This window comes from Salmo salar, chromosome ssa03 (assembly GCF_905237065.1).
Source record: "Salmo salar chromosome ssa03, Ssal_v3.1, whole genome shotgun sequence".
Classification (NCBI taxonomy): domain Eukaryota; kingdom Metazoa; phylum Chordata; class Actinopteri; order Salmoniformes; family Salmonidae; genus Salmo; species Salmo salar.
The window spans coordinates 50480393-50498415 of record NC_059444.1 but is presented as its reverse complement, the minus strand read 5'-3'; the positions used below and the strand labels follow the sequence as shown (position 1 = coordinate 50498415).

Sequence of the window (18023 nt, the reverse complement as noted above, 5' to 3'; positions counted from 1 at the left end):
CATTGGCGGTCCAAGCGCGCACACACACACACACACACACACACACACACACACACACACACACACACACACACACGCACGCACGCACGCACGCAAAAACACAGAGTGGGAAATAGAAAAAGGGAAGGAGAGAAAGTAAGAAAAGAGAAAGACAGTCACATACACAGCAAGATAAAAAGAGAACAGACAAGATTACACATATAAGACACAGAAGAAACAAGAAGAATGACTGATAGAAAGACCAAGACAGAGGATCCGCACATATCACAGACTGCAAGCACCACAAGAATAAAACAACAACGCTCATTTTCAAGAGCTAGCTTCATATTCAACCACAGTGCATCTGGATAACTAAGAAACATAACCACACCACAAACATCAAGTTGCCACTAATATAAGGTCAGTTTTGAACTTCTCCCCCATGGAGGGGGGGGGATCTATGGGAGTCTTCTAGTCACAGGCTGAACATTCACCTCAGGAAGCCGTCGTCATTCACGCCGGCAGAGGAGGCAGCAGGCCCTGCCTCTGAAAACACATCAACCAATAGGCTGCCTGCACTGGGAGCGGCCCCACTAACGGGAGCGGCCGAACGAAGGCCAAGCAGATCCGCTGAAGGGGATGGGGTGGACTGGAAGACAAAGAGAAAGATGGAGAGAGAGAGAGAGAGAGAGAGAGAGCGATCAAGAAACAACAATTGTATAATAGCAGTGCTTTGAGAATATATTGCTCAATATTAAACTAAATCCATTACAGTGATTGTTTTTTCTAACGCAATCACCATCTCTTTCAATTGCTGCCAGTTTTTGAATGCAAGTGATTTATGCCATTGTGCTGCGTCTTGCAATTGCTACAAACTCATTTTCCCTTCATAGTACAACAAAGATGACAAGGGTGAGGGGGTCTATTAAGATGGTCAAACCAAGGATCATTTAGCTATTTGATTTTGAATTTTAGGACCCATTTAGGTATAATTATTATTTTAAATTATTTTTATGAAACATTGAATTTGGCCTTACTGCTATTAGCCCATAGAAACACATTGAATAACAGATTCATGGATAAAAAAAAATAATAAATAAACAAAAAATGAAGTTTGTTTAAAAGTGTCTGTCTTGTATGTGAGAGATAGGTGGACACCTGCTTGTCGAACATCTCATTCCAAAATCATGGGCATTAATATGGAGTTGGTCCCCCCTTTGCTACAGCCTCCAGTCTTCTGGGAAGGCTTTCCACTAGATGTTGGAATATTGCTGCGAGGACTTGCTTCCATTCAGCCACAAACGCATTAGTGAGGTCGAGTACTGATGTTGGGCGATTCGGCCTGGATCGCAGTTGGCGTTCCAATTCATCCCAAAGGTGTTTGATGGGGTTGAGGTCAGGGCTCTCTGTAGGCCTGTCAAGTTCTTCCACACCGATCCCAACAAACTATTTATGTATGGACCTTGCTTTGTGCACGGGGGTACTGTCATGCTGAAACAGGAAAGGGCCTTGCCCAAACTGTTGCCACAAAGTTGGAAGCACAGAATCATCTAGAATGTTAATGTATGCTGTAACGTTAAGATTTCCCTTCACTGGAACTAAGGGGCCTAGCCTGAACCATGAAAAACAGCCCAGGCCATTAGTCCACCTCCAACAAACTTTACAGTTGGCACTATACAGTCCGGCAGCGTTCTACTGGCATCCGCCAAACCCAGATGGTGAAGCCTGATTCATCACTCCAGAGAATGTGTTTCCACCGCTCCACGGTTGGCATTGCGCACGATGATCTTAGGTTTGTGTGCGGTTGCTCGGCCATGGAAACCCATTTCATGAAGCTCCCGACGAACAGTTATTGTGCTGACGTTGCTTCCAGAGGCAGTTTGGAACCCGGAAGTGAGTGTTGCAACCGAGGGCCAACGATTAGTTAGAATTTTTTGGAGACGAACTGACTTGGAAAGATGGCATCCTATGCCGGTGCCACGTTGAAAGTCATGGAGCTCTTCAGTAAGGCCATTCTACTGCCAATGTGTGTCTATGGAGATTGCATGGCTGTGTGCTCGATTTTATACACATGTAAGCAAAGGGTGTGGCTGAAATAGCCGAATCCACTACTTTGAAGGGGTGTCCACATACTTTTCTATATATAGCGTATAAGAAAGATCAGGATTTAGTTTTTATTTATTTTGACCCATATTTAAGTCTCATCTTTCCGTAGAGTGGTTCGGACGCTACAGAGATTTTCAGGTTGTCTCATGGTCTCACAAACACCGTTGTAGCTTGGCCACCTTCCACTGCAGAAGGCCGCCATTGGCGGATGCAGTGGATTGAGACGCAGCCCATGCAAAAAACAGACGGATTTTGATCTGGATTTTTTTTAACGCTAATTCGATTTCCAGAGGGTGCGCGGACATCGACTCTAGGGGTTTAATGCACTTTTTTTTTGTAGAGAATAGGTGCCATTTGGGATGTAGATACAGTATATTGAATTGGATGCTCACAGCGTTAGAGGCTGCGATGGCAGCGTCGCCCCCCCTGTCCCCTCCACCGTTGAGCTCTCCTCTCTCCTTGCCGTCCTCCAGCTCTACCGACACGGCACCCGGACCCTTCTTCTTCTTCAGCTTGGCCAAGATGGATGACTCCCTCTCTGGGAAGGGAGGCATCTCCTCCAGCACAGTAGCCTGAAGAGGGGGAAGGAGGGAGAGGAAGAGGGGAAGGAGAGAAAGGGAGAGAAAGGGGGAAGGAGAGACAACATTCTTTGACCAGGCAAGTAAATAAACAAGGCTAATGGTAGCTGTTGTTATGTGGTTACAGTTATGACAATGTGATTAAACCAGTCACAGTTATGGTTTACATTTGGAACACAACCACAGCTGAACACTGCAAGGTTATATTGTTGCTGCTCTGTGGCCTGCAGTCAAATCGAAATGTATTCTACAGTGCCTTCAGAAAGTATTCATAACCTTTGACTTTCTCCACATTTTGTTGTGTTACAGCAACATTTTACAAAATTAATTAAAAGTGAAAAGCTGAAATAACTTGAGTCAATAAGTATTCATCCCTTTTGTTATGGCAAGCCTAATTAAGTTCAGGAGTAAAAATGTGCTTAACGAGTCACATAATAAATTGCAAGAACTCACTCTGTGTGCAATAATTGTGTTTAGCAAGATTTTTTGAATGACTACCTCATCTCTGTAACCCACGCAATTATCTCCAAGGTCCCTCAGTCGAGCAGTGAATTTCAAACCCAGATTCAACCACAAAGACCAGGGAGGTTTTCCAATATCTCGCAAAGAAGAGCACCTAATTGGTATAACTTTAAAAAGCAGGCATTAAATAAATGCATTCTGTTTGCAACAACGCACTAAAATAATACCGCAAAAAATGTGGCAAAGCCATAAACTTTTTATACAGAATACAAAATGTATTTTTGGGGGGCAAATCCAATACAACACATTACGGAGTATCACTCTCCATATTTTCAGGGATAGTAGTGGCTGCATCATGTCAGGCGTAATCATTAGAGTTTTTCAGGATTAAAAAAGAAACGGAATGGAGCTAAGCACAGGCAAAAATCAAAGAGGAAAACCTGTTTCAGTCTGCTTTCCAGTTCCACCTGACAGGACAATAACCTAAAACACAAGGCCAAATCTACTCTAGAGTTGCTTACCAAGAAGACAGTGGCTGAGTTACAGTTTTGACTTAAATCTGCTTGAAAATCTATGACCAAACTTGAAAATGGCTGTCTAGCAATGATCAACAACCAATTTGACAGAGCTTGAAGAATTTTGAAAAGAATAATAGGCAAATATGGTACAATCCAGGAGTGCAATTATCTTACAGACATACGCAGAAAGGCTCACAGTTGTAATCACTGCCAAAGGTGATTCTAAAATGTATTGACTCAGGGGTGTGAATTTGCAAAGATATATAAAAACATGTTTTCACATTGTCATTATGGGGTATTGTGTGTAAATGGGTGAGAAAATAAATTTTGAATTCAGGCTGTAACAACAAAATGCGGAATAACTGAAGGGGTATGAATACCTTCCGAAGGCACTGTAAGTGCATTTAAAATGCCAACATAATTTGCAGTAAACAATAAAAAGTGAAAGAGATCAGTAAAATAACAAAAACACATGCAGAGCTGTGGTAGCCTGACGCCTCACACTAAATTCTTCCTCTGCTCTGTTCGCTACAGAGTCTGAAACTGCTACCGTAGAAGTCGTTTGCATGACTTTAAAATGAAGGCCGTTGTACAAAACAAATTCATCAGCGATTGGATAGTGTAACAAATCTAACCAATCAGAGTATCAAAGTTGATAACGACATCTTGTAGACCGGCTCTGGCCCAACCCATCAGTTTCTGGGACCAATCAGAACGGTAAGAACGTGTTCACATTCTAGAAATCGTCGGGGAGAGTGGCAAATCCAGACTCTTTGTGGAAAATAAACGTCAGTTGGTCAGCGCGATATGGATGGGTAGCCAGGCAAGAGCTGTGTGTGCAGTGGTAACACTCCCTGGCACAGTCACATATACATCTCTCCACTGGAGACCAGGGTTCAATCCCCGTGCCCACCCTTCCAAACTGTCTCAATAAACCTGTCTCAAAATCCCCAGTCCTCACCAGGACGTCAGTGCTGGCGATGGAGGAGAGCTTGAGGTACTCTACGGCCCTCTGCTGCAGCTCCACGTCAGAGTTCCTGATCTGGCTGTCGGAGCGAAGCACCTCCTGGATGGTGGCCTTGGTCTCTGGGAACAGGTTGATGAACTTGATGTAAGCAGAGAGCAGCAGGGCGCGCGTGGGCACCGAACACAGGTGGAACTTAGAGTGGAGCAGGTTGAACTGGACCAGAGGGCTGGAGAGAGGGATGAGAAAGAGGGAGGAGAGAGAGAGGGAGGAGTGAGAGAGAGAGAAAGAGTAGAGTGAAAGTGAGAGTGAGAGGAGCGGTAAAGAGTTAAAATGATAGTGGGAAGAGAGGATGAGAATGGAGAAGAGGAAGGAGAGAGAAGGATGACAAAAAGGTAGAACCATAAAAAGAAAAGGGAAAAACCTCATTAATACATCAGAAAATAAGAGTAGCCGCATATTTGTGTGCGTCTCAGGTTGATGTCACTGGTGTGGGAGAGGCCACCACTCACCTGGAGCGGGGGTCCCCGGCAATGAGGTTTCCAAACTCTCCCAGGATGTACCCCCCCACCTTCACCATGTTCTCATGACAGGCTGGGGCCTGTAGAGCCTGGAGAGGGGGACAGTTAAAAACGTAAGTAATTTGAACAGATTTTACGATAGCCAAATGCTATGGGTCTTCAGAGCCGTGTTCATTAGGCACCAAACAAGGACAAATGACTCAAACAGGGAGGACTTATATATATATATATAAAAAAGGTTTTGATTTCCTTTGCAATAGTTTTAAAAACATTTTCACCCTAATGTACTCAACCAGGGAATATGATTGAGGAATTTCCAAGTTGAGACAAAAAGAGCACATTGGATCCAGACGTATCCGTCTTGGGGAGCCCCTACCTCGAAGACGGTCTTGGCGGCGTAGCCCTGCACATCGTCGCGGTTGATGACAATCTGGATGACGCGGTACCACACCTCCTCACTGACGTAGTCCCCGGCAATGCGGATGAGGTTAAGGATGGTGTCAACATACCATGAGTAGTCCACCGCATACTTCTCTGCCAGGATGGCCACCTTCAACACCTGGGAGAGAAGGGAGCAGAGAGGTTACACCAGGGGTTCTCAAACCTTTTTGGCCCACGACCCCATATTGACATCTGATAATTCTCGCAGCCCCACCCATGTGATTTTTAAAAGGTTTTATTAACAGCCAAGTTTATTTATTTATTTGGAGCTATGGCAGTCAATTGAAAAACATTCCAACAGTATTTGATTGTCTTCTCAACTCACCATCACATACTTTTAATGTAGAGCAGTCAATTGCAAATTAGTCTGACAAAATGCATCTCATATCACCACCACTAATGAGATGGGTGTGCTTGTTTGTATTTGTATTTATTATGGATCCCCATAAGCTGGCTTCCATTAAAGAACACCCTCTGTGTTGCATGTCGCGTCGGAGCTTCTCAAAGTCAAGGGGCGTGGTCGACAGTGCGCACCTCATCTCTGCTTTCACATCCAACCTGGATCGATATTTGGTTTTAATGCAGACGAGAGCACTCAATCCAGCTTCACACAGATATCAGCTGGCGAAGGGTAGTCTACCATGAGTTTTATGGTGCTTTCAAGACAACTGGGAACTCGGATCATGACGTCAGTGATCTTTAGCTCAGAAAGTCAGAGCTCTAGAAAGAGGCACGAATTCCCGAGTTGGTTGACCGTTCAAAACTATTTTTCCCCAGTCGGTGCATCCCAAAGTGCTCTTCCAAGCGTTGGAGGTGAGCAGTCATCACTTGTGTGGGACACTTATTGATGCTGTTTTCTGTTATTTTATTTTCATTACACAGAAAGTCAACCGAGTCTGTTTCTTTTACATCCATTGTGAATGACAGCAGTTCCTCTCTCAATGCGAAAAATCTTTCCAACTCTTTCCCTCGATAACCACCAAGACTTGGTGTGAAATTGAACACTGTCATGCACTGATCTCATATTTCCACATAGTTTTGTGAACAGGAGTGCAGGCATTGGATGTGGTTTGATGTAGTTCACAATCAAAGTTACCTGCTACAGTATATCTCAGAGATCTCTGCTTAGCTCTCCTGCCGCCATTTGCGCTCAGTGTACCATACAATGTGTTCATAAGGCAGAGGGAGACTCATTACTAACTAGAGTGCAGAGGCCTGCCCCCTGGTTTCCTGATAAATGAAGCCCCCACTGTGCAAAAGCTCACCATTCGATCCCATAGGGAATCTGTTTTTGGTCAAAATAGCCACGCAGCACACTGAACATCCCCTATGCTGTTTCATGCTTGGGAATTGAGACAGAAAAATATGTCCTTGTGAATAGCATCCCACGACATGTATAGCGAACAAAAGGCAATGCATGGGCATCTCGGCCCTCACAGCTAAAGTCCATTTGGAAAGCATAAGCTTTGAGTTGTTCAGTCAGAGTTTCCTCTTGATTGCTAGCAATAGCATAAATTCTTAATTTAACATTGTTATCTGACAAAGGTATTGATGTGAGTTTCTGTGCCTCCCCATACACTATTTTTACTATATCAATTGCGGACGGTACAATTGAAGTCGGAAGTTTACATACACTTAGGTTGGAGTCATTAAAACTCGTTTTTCAACCACTCCACACATTTCTTGTTAACAAACTATCGTTTTGGAAAGTCGGTTAGGACATCTACTTTGTGCATGATACAAGTCATTTTTCCAACAATTGTTTAGAGACAGATTATTTCACTTATAATTCACTGTATCACAATTCCAGTGGGTCAGAAGTTTACATACACTAAGTTGACTGTGCTTTTAAACAGCTTGGAAAATTCCAGAAAATTATGTCATGGCTTTAGAAGCTTCTGTTAGACTAATTGACATCATTTGAATCAATTGGAGTTGTACCTGTGGATGTATTTCAAGACCTACCTTCAATCTCAGTGCCTCTTTGCTTGACATAATAGGAAAATCAAAAGAAATCAGCCAAGACCTCAGAAAAAAATTGTAGACAACCACAAGTCTGGTTCATCCTTGGGAGCAATTTCCAAACGCCTCAAGGTACCACGTTCATCTGTACAAACAATAGTACGCAAGTATAAACACCATGGGACCACGCAGCCGTCATACCGCTCAGGAAGGAGACGCGTTCTGTCTCCTAGAGATTAACGTACTTTGGTGCGAAAAGTGCAAATCAATCCCAGAACAACAGCAAAGGACCTTGTGAAGATGCTGGAGGAAACAGGTACAAAAGTATCTATATCCACAGTAAAACGAGTCCTATATGGACATAACCTGAAAGACCGCTCAGCAAGGAAGAAGCCACTGCTCCAAAACCGCCATAAAAAAGTCAGACTACGATTTGCAACACGGGGACAAAAATCATACTTTTTGGAAAAATGTCCTCTGGTCTGATGAAACAAAAATAGAACTGTTTGGCTATAATGACCATTGTTATATTTGGAGGAAAAAGGGGGAGGCTTGCAAGTCGAAGAACACCATCCCAACCGTGAAGCACGTGGGTGGCAGCATCATGTTGTGGGGGTGCTTTGCTGCAGGAGGGGATGGTGCACTTCACAAAATAGATGGCTTCATGAGGGAGGAAAATTATATGGATATATTGAAGCAACATCTCAAGACATCAGTCAGGAAGTTAAAGCTTGGTCGCAAACGGGTCTTCCAAATGCACAATGACCCCAAGCATACTTCCAAAGTTGTGGCAAAATGGCTTAAGGACCACAAAGTCAAGCTATTGGAGTGGCCATCACAAATTCCTGACCTCAATCCTATAGAAAATTTGTGAGCAGAACTGAAAAAGTGTGTGCGAGCAAGGAGGCCTACAAACCTGACTCAGTTACACCAGCTCTGTCAGGAGGAATGGGCCAAAATTCACCCAACTTATTGTGGGAAGCTTATGGAAGGCTACCCGAAAAGTTTGACCCAAGTTAAACAATTTAAAGACGATGCTATCAAATACTAATTGAGTGTATGTAAACTTCTGACCCACTGGGAATGTGATGAAAGAAATAAAAGCTGAAATAAATAATTCTCTCCACTATTATTCTGACCTTTCACATTCTTAAAATAAAGCGGTGATCCTAACTGACCTAAAACAGGGAATTTTTACTAGGATTAAATGTCAGGAATTGTGAAAAACTGAGTTTAAATGTATTTGGCTAAGGTGTATGTAAACTTCCGACTTCAACTGTATGTCAGTCTCTGCAATAGTGGGGGGTTTCATAGCGTAGCGTGCCCAGCCATTCACGGTGGGAATGATTGAAGTGCAACGAGCAAGTGCGGCCTTTTCCCATGATCTAAGGGCGCTCTCTAGTTTAATTTGATCTTTTAGATTCTAATAATTTTTATTTAGATTAAGGTTAACCACATTATAATGATTTTGAGACAAAGACGATATTATATATGTATATATCTTTTTTGAATTTAGGATTTTAGAAATTCTCCCACGACACCAGTTTCACATCAGGCGACCCTGCTTTGGGACCGCTGGGTTACACACTCTAACACAGACACATAAGCGCAAAGACACATGCAGGCATAAACCCAGAGGCACTCAGAGGGGGAAAACATACAATAGACACACAAGCAGACGCGTACCATCTCCTCTCTGATGGAGTAGTCGGCTGTCTCCAGGTAGCTGAGCATCTCGGCAACGATCTGTTTGGCGTTGCTACGGTCACACATGGCGTAGAGCAGGTCAGCAGCCCTCTGGCGAACACTCACATCCCTTTCAGTCTGGAGAGAAAACGATAAGGTATAAAATGTGTTACAAACACCAGCAAAGTACTTAAAACAAAGTGTTAATTTTTTTTAAAGTAGTGTCTCGTCTGAACAGAGTGTGCGTGTAACGTGTGTTTGACAGAGACAGACCTTGAGTGCGTTGATGACGGTCTCGATGTGGGTCTTGACAGCCTCATGGGAGAACTCAGAGCTGGCCAGGGTACACATGCTCTCCAGAGCCAGGTAGCGCAGGTTGGTCTCTCTGTGCTGCAGGAACTGACCCAGCTGGTTACAGGCACGCACCAGCAGGTTGGGCTCACTGGAGAGGGGGAAGTAGGAGGAGGGAGGAATTAAGAGTAAGCCACACCACACCATAATCAAATCAAACTTTATTTGCCATATGCGCCGAATACAAGTGTAGACTTTACCGTGAAATGCTTACTTACAAGCCCTTAACCAACAGCGCAGTTCAAGAAGAAGAAAGTATTTACCAAGAAGGCTAAAATAAAAAGTAATAATAAAAAGTAACACAATAAGAATAACGAGGCTATATACAGGGGGCACGGTACTGAGTCAGGTTGCAGGGGTAAAGGCTAGTTGAGATAATCTGTACATGTAGGTAGGGGCAAAGTGACTATGCATAGGTAACAAACAAACAGCGAGTAGCAGCAGTGTACGGGGGGGGGGTCAATGTAAATTGTCCGGTGCCGATTTTTAATGAATTGTTCAGCAGTCTAATGGCTTTGGGGTAGAAGTTGTTGAGGAGCCTTTTGGTCCTAGACTCCGGTACCGCTTGCCATGCGGTAGCAGAGAAAACAGTCCAATTGCCATTCTTTAGGTTTAGGATGAGAAAGAGAGAAATAGAGACAGAGAGAGAGACACAGAGAGAGAGGGAAAGAGTAGAAAGAAGAATATAGTTTGTGTGTGTGTGTGTGTGTGTGTGTGTGTGTGTGTGTGTGTGTGTGTGTGTGTGTGTGTGTGTGTGTGTGTGTGTGTGTGTGTGTGTGTAAAAAGTTACGTTGTGTTACAGGCTGAAAATGTATAAAATATATTTCTCTCTCACCCATCTACACACAATACCCCATGAAAAACAGTATTCAATAAAGCATTCAAAACATGTTAGAATCACCTTTGGCATTGATTGCATCTGTTAGTCTTTCTGGCTAAGTCTCTAAGAGCTTTGCACACCTGGATTGTACAATATTTACACATTATTGTTTTTAAATTCTTCAAGCTCTGTCAACTTGGTTGTTGATCATCGCTAGACAGCAATTTTCAAGACTTGCCATACATTTTCAAGCCGATTTAAGGCAAAACTGTAACTAGGCAACTCAGGAACATTCAATGTCGTCTTCGTAAGCAACTCCAGTGTATATTTGGCCTTGTGTTTAGGTTATTATCCTGCTGAAAGGTGAATTTGTCTCTCAGCGTCTGTTGGAAAACTGAACCAGGTTTTCCTATAGGATTTTGCCTGTGCTTAGCTCTATTCCATTTATTTTTATCCCCCAAAAAACTCAGAGTCCTTGCCAATGACAAGCACACCCATAACATGATGCAGCCCCCACCATGCTTGAAAATATGAAGAACGGTACTCGGTAATGTTGGATTTGCCCCAAACATAACGTTTTTGTATTCAAATCAAAATGTATTGGTCACATACACGTGATTAGCAGATGTTATTGCAGGTGGAGCGAAATGCTTGTGCTTCTAGCTCAGACAGTGCAGTAATATCAAACAAATTACACAACATATACCCAATACACACAAATCTAAGTAGGAATGAATTAAGACTATATACACATTGACGAGCAATGTCACAGTGGAACGAACTAGGATACAGTCGAATAGTATAGAATACAGTATATACAGTTGAAGTCGGAAGTTTGCATACACCTTAGTCAAACACATTTAAACTCAGTTTTTCACAATTCCTGACATTTAATCCTAGTAAAAATTCCTTGTTTTAGGTCAGTTAGGATCACCACTTCATTTTAAGAATGTGAAATGACAGAATAATAGTGGAGAGAATGATTTACTTCAGCTTTTATTTCTTTCATCACATTCCCAGTGGGTCAGAAGTTTACATACACTCAATTAGTATTTCGTAGCATTGCCTTTAAATTGTTTACCGTAATTTCCGGACTATTAAGCGCACCTGAATATAAGCCGCACCCACTGAATATTTTAATTTTTTTTATTTTAAACATAAATAAGCCGCACATGTCTATAAGCCGCACCCACTGAATATTTTTTGATTTTTTATTTTAAACATAAATAAGCCGCACATGTCTATAAGCCGCAGGTGCCTACCGGTACATTGAAACAAATTAACTTTACACAGGCTTTAACGAAACACGGCTTGTAACAAAAATAAATAGGCTTTAACGAAACACGGCTTGTAACAAAAAATAAAACATTTGCAGTAAGCTTTAGTTGTCTTTTTGCACTGAGTCAATTCCTCACGCTGCTGTTTCCAACGTCTTATCATCGACTCATTAAGACCAAGCTCCCGTGCAGCAGCTCTATTTCCTTTTCCAACAGCCAGATCAATCGCCTTCAACTTGAAAGCTGCATCATATGCATTTCGCCGTGTCTTTGCCATGATGAGGGTGACAAAATGACTACCATAATCAGAATGATGGGAAGTTTGAGAGCGCTCGATTTAACCTAAACAGTAAACAAAAAAGTTGTTTGACCTTAACCAGTTTGGCAATTTCATTGGTCTAATGAAAGCTTCATGCCGCCCAAAAACTGAGCACGTCACAGAATGTGTTTTTCTGGAAAAAAAAAATTGAAAGCGGGAAAAATCCATATATTAGCCGCGTCATTGTTTAAGCCGCGAGGTTCAAAGCCTGGGAAAAAAGTTGCAGCTTATAGTCCGGAATTTACGGTAACTTGGGTCAAAGTTTCAGGTAGCCTTCCACAAGCTTCCCACAATAAGTTGGGTGAATTTTGGCCCATTCCTCCTGACAGAGCTGGTGTAACTGAGTCAGGTTTGTTGGCATCCTTGCTCGCACACACTTTTTCAGTTCTGCCCACAATGTGATGGCCACTCCAATAGCTTGACTTTGTTGTCCTTAAGCCATTTTTCACAACTTTGGAAGTATGCTTGTGGTCATTGTCCATTAGGAAGACCCATTTGTATCCAAGCTTTAACTTCCTGACTGATGTCTTGAGATGTTGCTTCAATATATCCACATCATTTTCCTGCCTCATGAAGCCATCTATTTTGTGAAGTGCACCAGTCCCTCCTGCAGCAAAGCACCCCCACAACATGATGCTGCCACCCACGCGCTTCACGGTTGGGATGGTGTTCTTCGGCTTGCAAGCCTCCCCCTTTATCCTCCAAACATAACGATGGTCATTATAGCCAAACAGTTCTATTTTTGTTTCATCAGACCAGAGGATATTTCTCCAAAGAGTACGATCTGGCTTTTTTATGGCGGTTTTGGAGCAGTGGCTTCTTCCTTGCTGAGCGGTCTTTCAGGTTATGTCAATACAGAACTCGTTTTACTGTGGATATAGATACTTTTGTACCCGTTTCCTCAAGCATCTCCACAAGGTCCTTTGCTGTTGTTCTGGGATTGATTTGCACTTTTCGCACCAAAGTACGTTCATCTCCAGGAGACAGAACGCGTCTCCTTCCCGAGCGGTATGACGGCTGCATGGTCCCATGGTGTTTATACTTGCGTACTATTGTTTGTACAGATGAACGTGGTACCTTCAGTCATTTGGAAATTGCTCCCAAGGATGAAGACTTGTGGAGGTCTACAATTTTCTTTCTGAGGTCTTGGCTGATTTCTTTTGATTTTCCCATGATGTCAAGCAAAGAGGCACTGAGATTGAATGTAGGCCTTGAAATACATCCACAGGTACACCTCCAATTGACTCAAATGATGTCAATTAGCCTAAAAGAAGCTTCTAAAGCCATGACATAATTTTCTGGAATTTTCCAAGCTGTTTAAAGGCACAGTCAACTTAGTGTATGTAAACTTCTGACCCACTGGAAATGTGAAACAGTGAACTATAAGTGAAATAATCTGTCTGTAAACAACTGTTGGAAAAATTACTTGTGTCATGCACAAAGTAGATGCCCTAACTGACTTTCCAAAACTATAATTTCTTAACCTGTTGGGGCTAGGGGGCAGTATTTGCACGGCCGGATAAAAAAACGTACCCGATTTAATCTGGTTACTACTCTTGCCCAGAAACGAGAATATGCATATAATTAGTAGATTTGGATAGAAAACACCCTAAAGTTTCTAAAACTGTTTGAATGGTGTCTGTGAGTATAACAGAACTCATATGGCAGGCCAAAACCTGAGAAGATTCCATACAGGAAGTCCCCTGTCTGACAATTTGTTCTACTTCTAGGGCATCTCTATCAAAAATACAGCATCTCTGCTGTAACGTGACATTTTCTAAGGCTTCCATTGGCTCTCAGAAGGCGCCAGAAAGTGGAATGACGTCTCTCCAGTCTCTGGGCGAAGAACAGTAACCAGTTTAAATCGGGTACGTTTTTTATCCGGCCGTGCAAATACTGCCCCCTAGCCCCAACAGGTTAACAAGAAATTGGTGGAGTGGTTGAAAAATGAGTTTTAATGACCCCAACCTAAGTGTATGTAAACGTCCGACTTCAACTGTACATATGAGATGAGTAATGCCAGATATGTAAACATTATTAAAGTGACTAGTGTTCCATTCTTAAAAGTGATTTATAGTCTATGCCTATAGGCAGCAGCCTCTAATGCACTAGTGATGGCTGTTTAACAGTGTGATGGCCTTGAGATATAAGCTGTTTTTCAGTCTTTTGGTCCCGGCTTTGATGCACCTGTACTTACCTCGCCTTCTGGATGATAGTGGGGTGAACAGGCAGTGGCTCGGGTGGTTCTTGCCCTTGATGATCTTTTTTGGCCTTCCTGTGACATTGGGTGCTGTAGGTGTCCTGGAGTGTGGGTAGTTTGCCCCGGAAATGCATTGGGCAGACCGAACCACCTTCTGGAGAGCCTTACGTTTGTGGGCGGTGATACAGCCTGACAGGATGCTTTCAATTGTGCATCTGTAAAAGTTTGTGAGGGTTTTAGGAGACAAGACACATTTCTTTAGCCTCCTGAGGTTGAAGAGGCTCTGTTGTGCCTTCTTCACCACACTGTCTGTGTGGGTGGTCCATTTCAGTTTGTCAGTGATGTGTACACCAAGGAATTTGAAGTTTTCCACCTTCTCCACTGCCGTCCCGTCGATGTAGATAGGGGGGTGCACCCTCGGCTGTTTCCTGAAGTCCACAATCATCTCCTTTGTATTGTTGACGTTGATTGAGAGGTTGTTTTCCAGGCACCACACTCCCAGAGCCCTCACCTCCTCCCTGTAGGCTGTCTCGTCATCGTTGGTGATCAAGCTTACTACTGTTGTCGTCTGCAAACTTGATGATTGAGTTGGAGGCGTGTTTGGCCACACAGTCATGGGTGAACAAGGAGTACAGGAGGGGGCTGAGCACGCACCCTCGTGGGGCCCCTGTGTTGTGAGGATCAGCGAAGTGGAGGTGTTGTTTCCTACCTTCACCACCCGGGGGTGGCCCGTCAGGAAGTCCAAGACCCAGTTGCACAGGGCGGGGTTCAGACCCAGGGCCTCGAGCTTAATGATGAGCTTGGAGGGTACTATGGTGTTGAATGCTGAGCTATACTCAATGAACAGCATTCTTACATAGGTATTTCTTTTGTCCAGATGGGATAAGGCAGTGTACAGAGTGATGGCGATTGCATTGTCTCTGGATCTATTGGGGCGGTAAGCAAATTGAAGAGGGTCTAGGGTGGCAGTAAGGTAGAGTTGATATGATCCTTGACTAGTCTCAAAGCACTTCATGATGACAGAGGTGAGTGCTATGGGGCAATAGTCATTAAGCACAGTTACCTTTACCTTCTTGGGTACAGGAACAATGGTGGCCATCTTGAGGCATGTGGGGACAGCAGACTGGGATAGGGAGAGATTGAATATGCCTGTAAACACACCAGCCAGCTAGTCTGCGCAAGCTCTGAGGACGCGGCTTTGAATGCCATCTGGGCCAGCAGCCTTGCGAGGGTTAACACTTTTACATGTTTTACTCATGTCGGCCACGGAGAAGGAGAGCCCACAGTCCTTGGTAGTGGGCCGCGTTGGTGGCACTGTGTTATCCTCAAAGCATGTGAAGAACGTGTTTAGCTTGTCCGGAAACAAGACGTCGGTCTCAGTGACGTGGCTGGTTTCTCTTTTGTAGTCCGTGATTGTCTGTAGACCCTGTCTGTAGTCCCTGCCACATACGTCTCGTGTCTGAGCCGTTGAATTGCGACTCCACTTTGTCTCTATACTGACGTTTAGCTTGTTTGATTGCCTTGCAGAGTGAATAACTACAGTGGCAAGAAAAAGTATATGAACCCTTTGAAATTACTTGGATTTCTGCATAAATTGGTCATCAAATTTGATCTGATCTTCATCTAAGTTACAACAATAGACAAACATAATGTGCTTAAACTAATAACATACAAAGTATTGTATTTTGCTTGTCTATATCAAATACATCATTTAAACATTCACAGTCTAGGTTGGAAAAAGTATGTGAACCCTTAGGCTAATGACTTCTCCAAAAGCTAATTGGAGTCAGGAATCAGCTAACCAGTTCTGATAGCCTTCAGCAGTACCCTTATCCTACTCCTCCTCTGTTCCTCTGGTAATGTTGAGGTTAACCAAGGCCCTGTTGCCCCCAGCACCACACCTATTCCCAAGGTGCTCTCATTTGTTGACTTCTGTAACTGTAAAAGCCTTGGTTTCATGCATGTTAATAGCAGAAGCCTCCTCCCTAAGTTTGTTTTATTCACAGATTTAGCACCCTCCGCCAACCCTGATGTCCTAGCCGTGTCTGAATCCTGGCTTAGGAAGGCCACCAAAAATTCTGAAATTTCAATCCCCAAATACAAAATTTTCCAACAAGATAGAACTGCCAAAGGGGGCGGTGTTGCAATCTACTGCAGAGATAGCCTGCAGAGTTCTGTCATACTATCCAGGTCTGTGCCCAAACAATTTGAGCTTCTACTTTAAAAAACACCTTTCCAGAAATAAGTCTCTCACCGTTGCCGCTTGTTATAGACCCCCCTCAGCTGTGCGCTGGACACCATATGTGAATTGATTGCCCCCCATCTATCTTCAGAGTTCATACTGTTAGGTGACCTAAACTGGGATACACTTAACACCTCGGCCGTCCTACAAACTAAGCTTGATGCCCTCAATCTCACATGAATTATCAAGGAACCTACCAGGTACAACTCTAAATCTGTAACCATGGGCACCCTCATAGATATCATCCTGACCAACTTGCCCTCTAAATACACCTCTGCTGTCTTCAACCAGGATCTCAGCTATCACTGCCTCATTGCCTGCGTCCGTAATGGGTCCGCAGTCAAACAACCACCCCTCATCACTGTCAAACGCTCCCTAAAACACTTTCTAAATCGACCTGGCCTGGGTATCCTGGAAAGATATTGACCTCATCCCGTCAGTAGAGGATGCCTGGTGCTTTCCTCACCATTTTAAATAAGCATGCCCCATTAAAAAAAATATAGAACTAAGAACAGATATAGCGCTTGGTTCACCCCAGACTTGACTGCCCTTCACCAGCACAAAAACATCCTGTGGCGTACTGCATTAGCATCGAATAGCCACCTCGATATGCAAGTTTTCAGTGAAGTCAGGAGCCAATATACACAGTCAGTTAGGAAAGCTAAGGCAAGCTTTTTCAAACAGAAATTTGCATCCTGTAGCTCTAATTCCAAAAAGTTTTGGGACACTGTAAAGTCCATGGAGAACAAGAGCACCTCCTCCCAGCTGCCCACTGCACTGCAGCTGGTAAACACCGTCACCACCGATAAATCTACGATAATCGATCATTTCAATAAGCATTTTTCTACGGTTGGCCATGCTTTCCACCTGGCCACCCCTACCCCGGCCACAGCTCTGCACCCCCCGCAGAAAGTTTACCAAGCCCCCCCCCCCGGCTACTTCTTCACCCAAATCCAGACTGCTGATGTTCTGAAAGAGCTGCAAAATCTGGATCCCTACAAATCAGCTGGGCTAGACAATCTGGACTAGACAATCTGGACCGTCTCTTTCTAAAAGTATCTGAGATCCCCAAAGATTGGAAAGCTGTCGGGTTCAACCCCCAATTCAAAGGGGGGAGACTCTAGACCCAAACTGTTATAAACCTATAGCCATCCTGCCCTGCTTTTTGAAAATCTTCGAAAGCCAAGTTAACAAACAGATCACCGACCATTTCGAATCCCACCGTACCTTCCCCACTATGCAATCTGGTTTCCGAGCTGGTCATGGGTGCACCTCAGCTAGGCTCAAGGTCCTAAACAATATCATAACCGCCATCGATAAAAGACAGCACTGTGCAGCCGTCTTCATTGACCTGGCCAAGGCTTTTGACTCTGTCAATCACCGCATTCTTATCGGCAGACTCAATAGCCTTGGCTTCTCAAATGACTGCCTCGCCTGGTTCACCAACTACTTCTCAGATATAGTTCAGTGTGTCAAATCGGAGGCCCTGTTGTCCGGACCTCTGGCAGTCTATGGGGGGGTGCCACAGGGTTCAATCCTCGGGCCGACCCTTTTCTCTGTATATATCAATGATGTCGCTCTTGCTGCTGGTGATTCT

General features: G+C 43.7%; 1 protein-coding gene across 6 annotated transcripts in view; it reads right to left on the bottom strand.

Annotated features, from left to right (window-relative positions):
• ap2a1 (adaptor related protein complex 2 subunit alpha 1) overlaps nucleotides 1–18023 on the bottom strand; it is a 55845-nt gene that overhangs the window by 11263 nt on the left and 26559 nt on the right. For all 6 annotated transcript variants that reach the window (XM_014192245.2, XM_014192246.2, XM_014192247.2 and 3 more), the window contains exons 7-13: nucleotides 9491–9659; nucleotides 9218–9355; nucleotides 5505–5687; nucleotides 5120–5217; nucleotides 4605–4836; nucleotides 2478–2657; nucleotides 474–628 (exon numbers count right to left, since the gene is read on the bottom strand). In XM_014192245.2, the coding sequence (XP_014047720.1) occupies nucleotides 474–628; nucleotides 2478–2657; nucleotides 4605–4836; nucleotides 5120–5217; nucleotides 5505–5687; nucleotides 9218–9355; nucleotides 9491–9659 (1155 nt within the window). The remainder of the gene's footprint in view (nucleotides 1–473; nucleotides 629–2477; nucleotides 2658–4604; nucleotides 4837–5119; nucleotides 5218–5504; nucleotides 5688–9217; nucleotides 9356–9490; nucleotides 9660–18023) is intronic.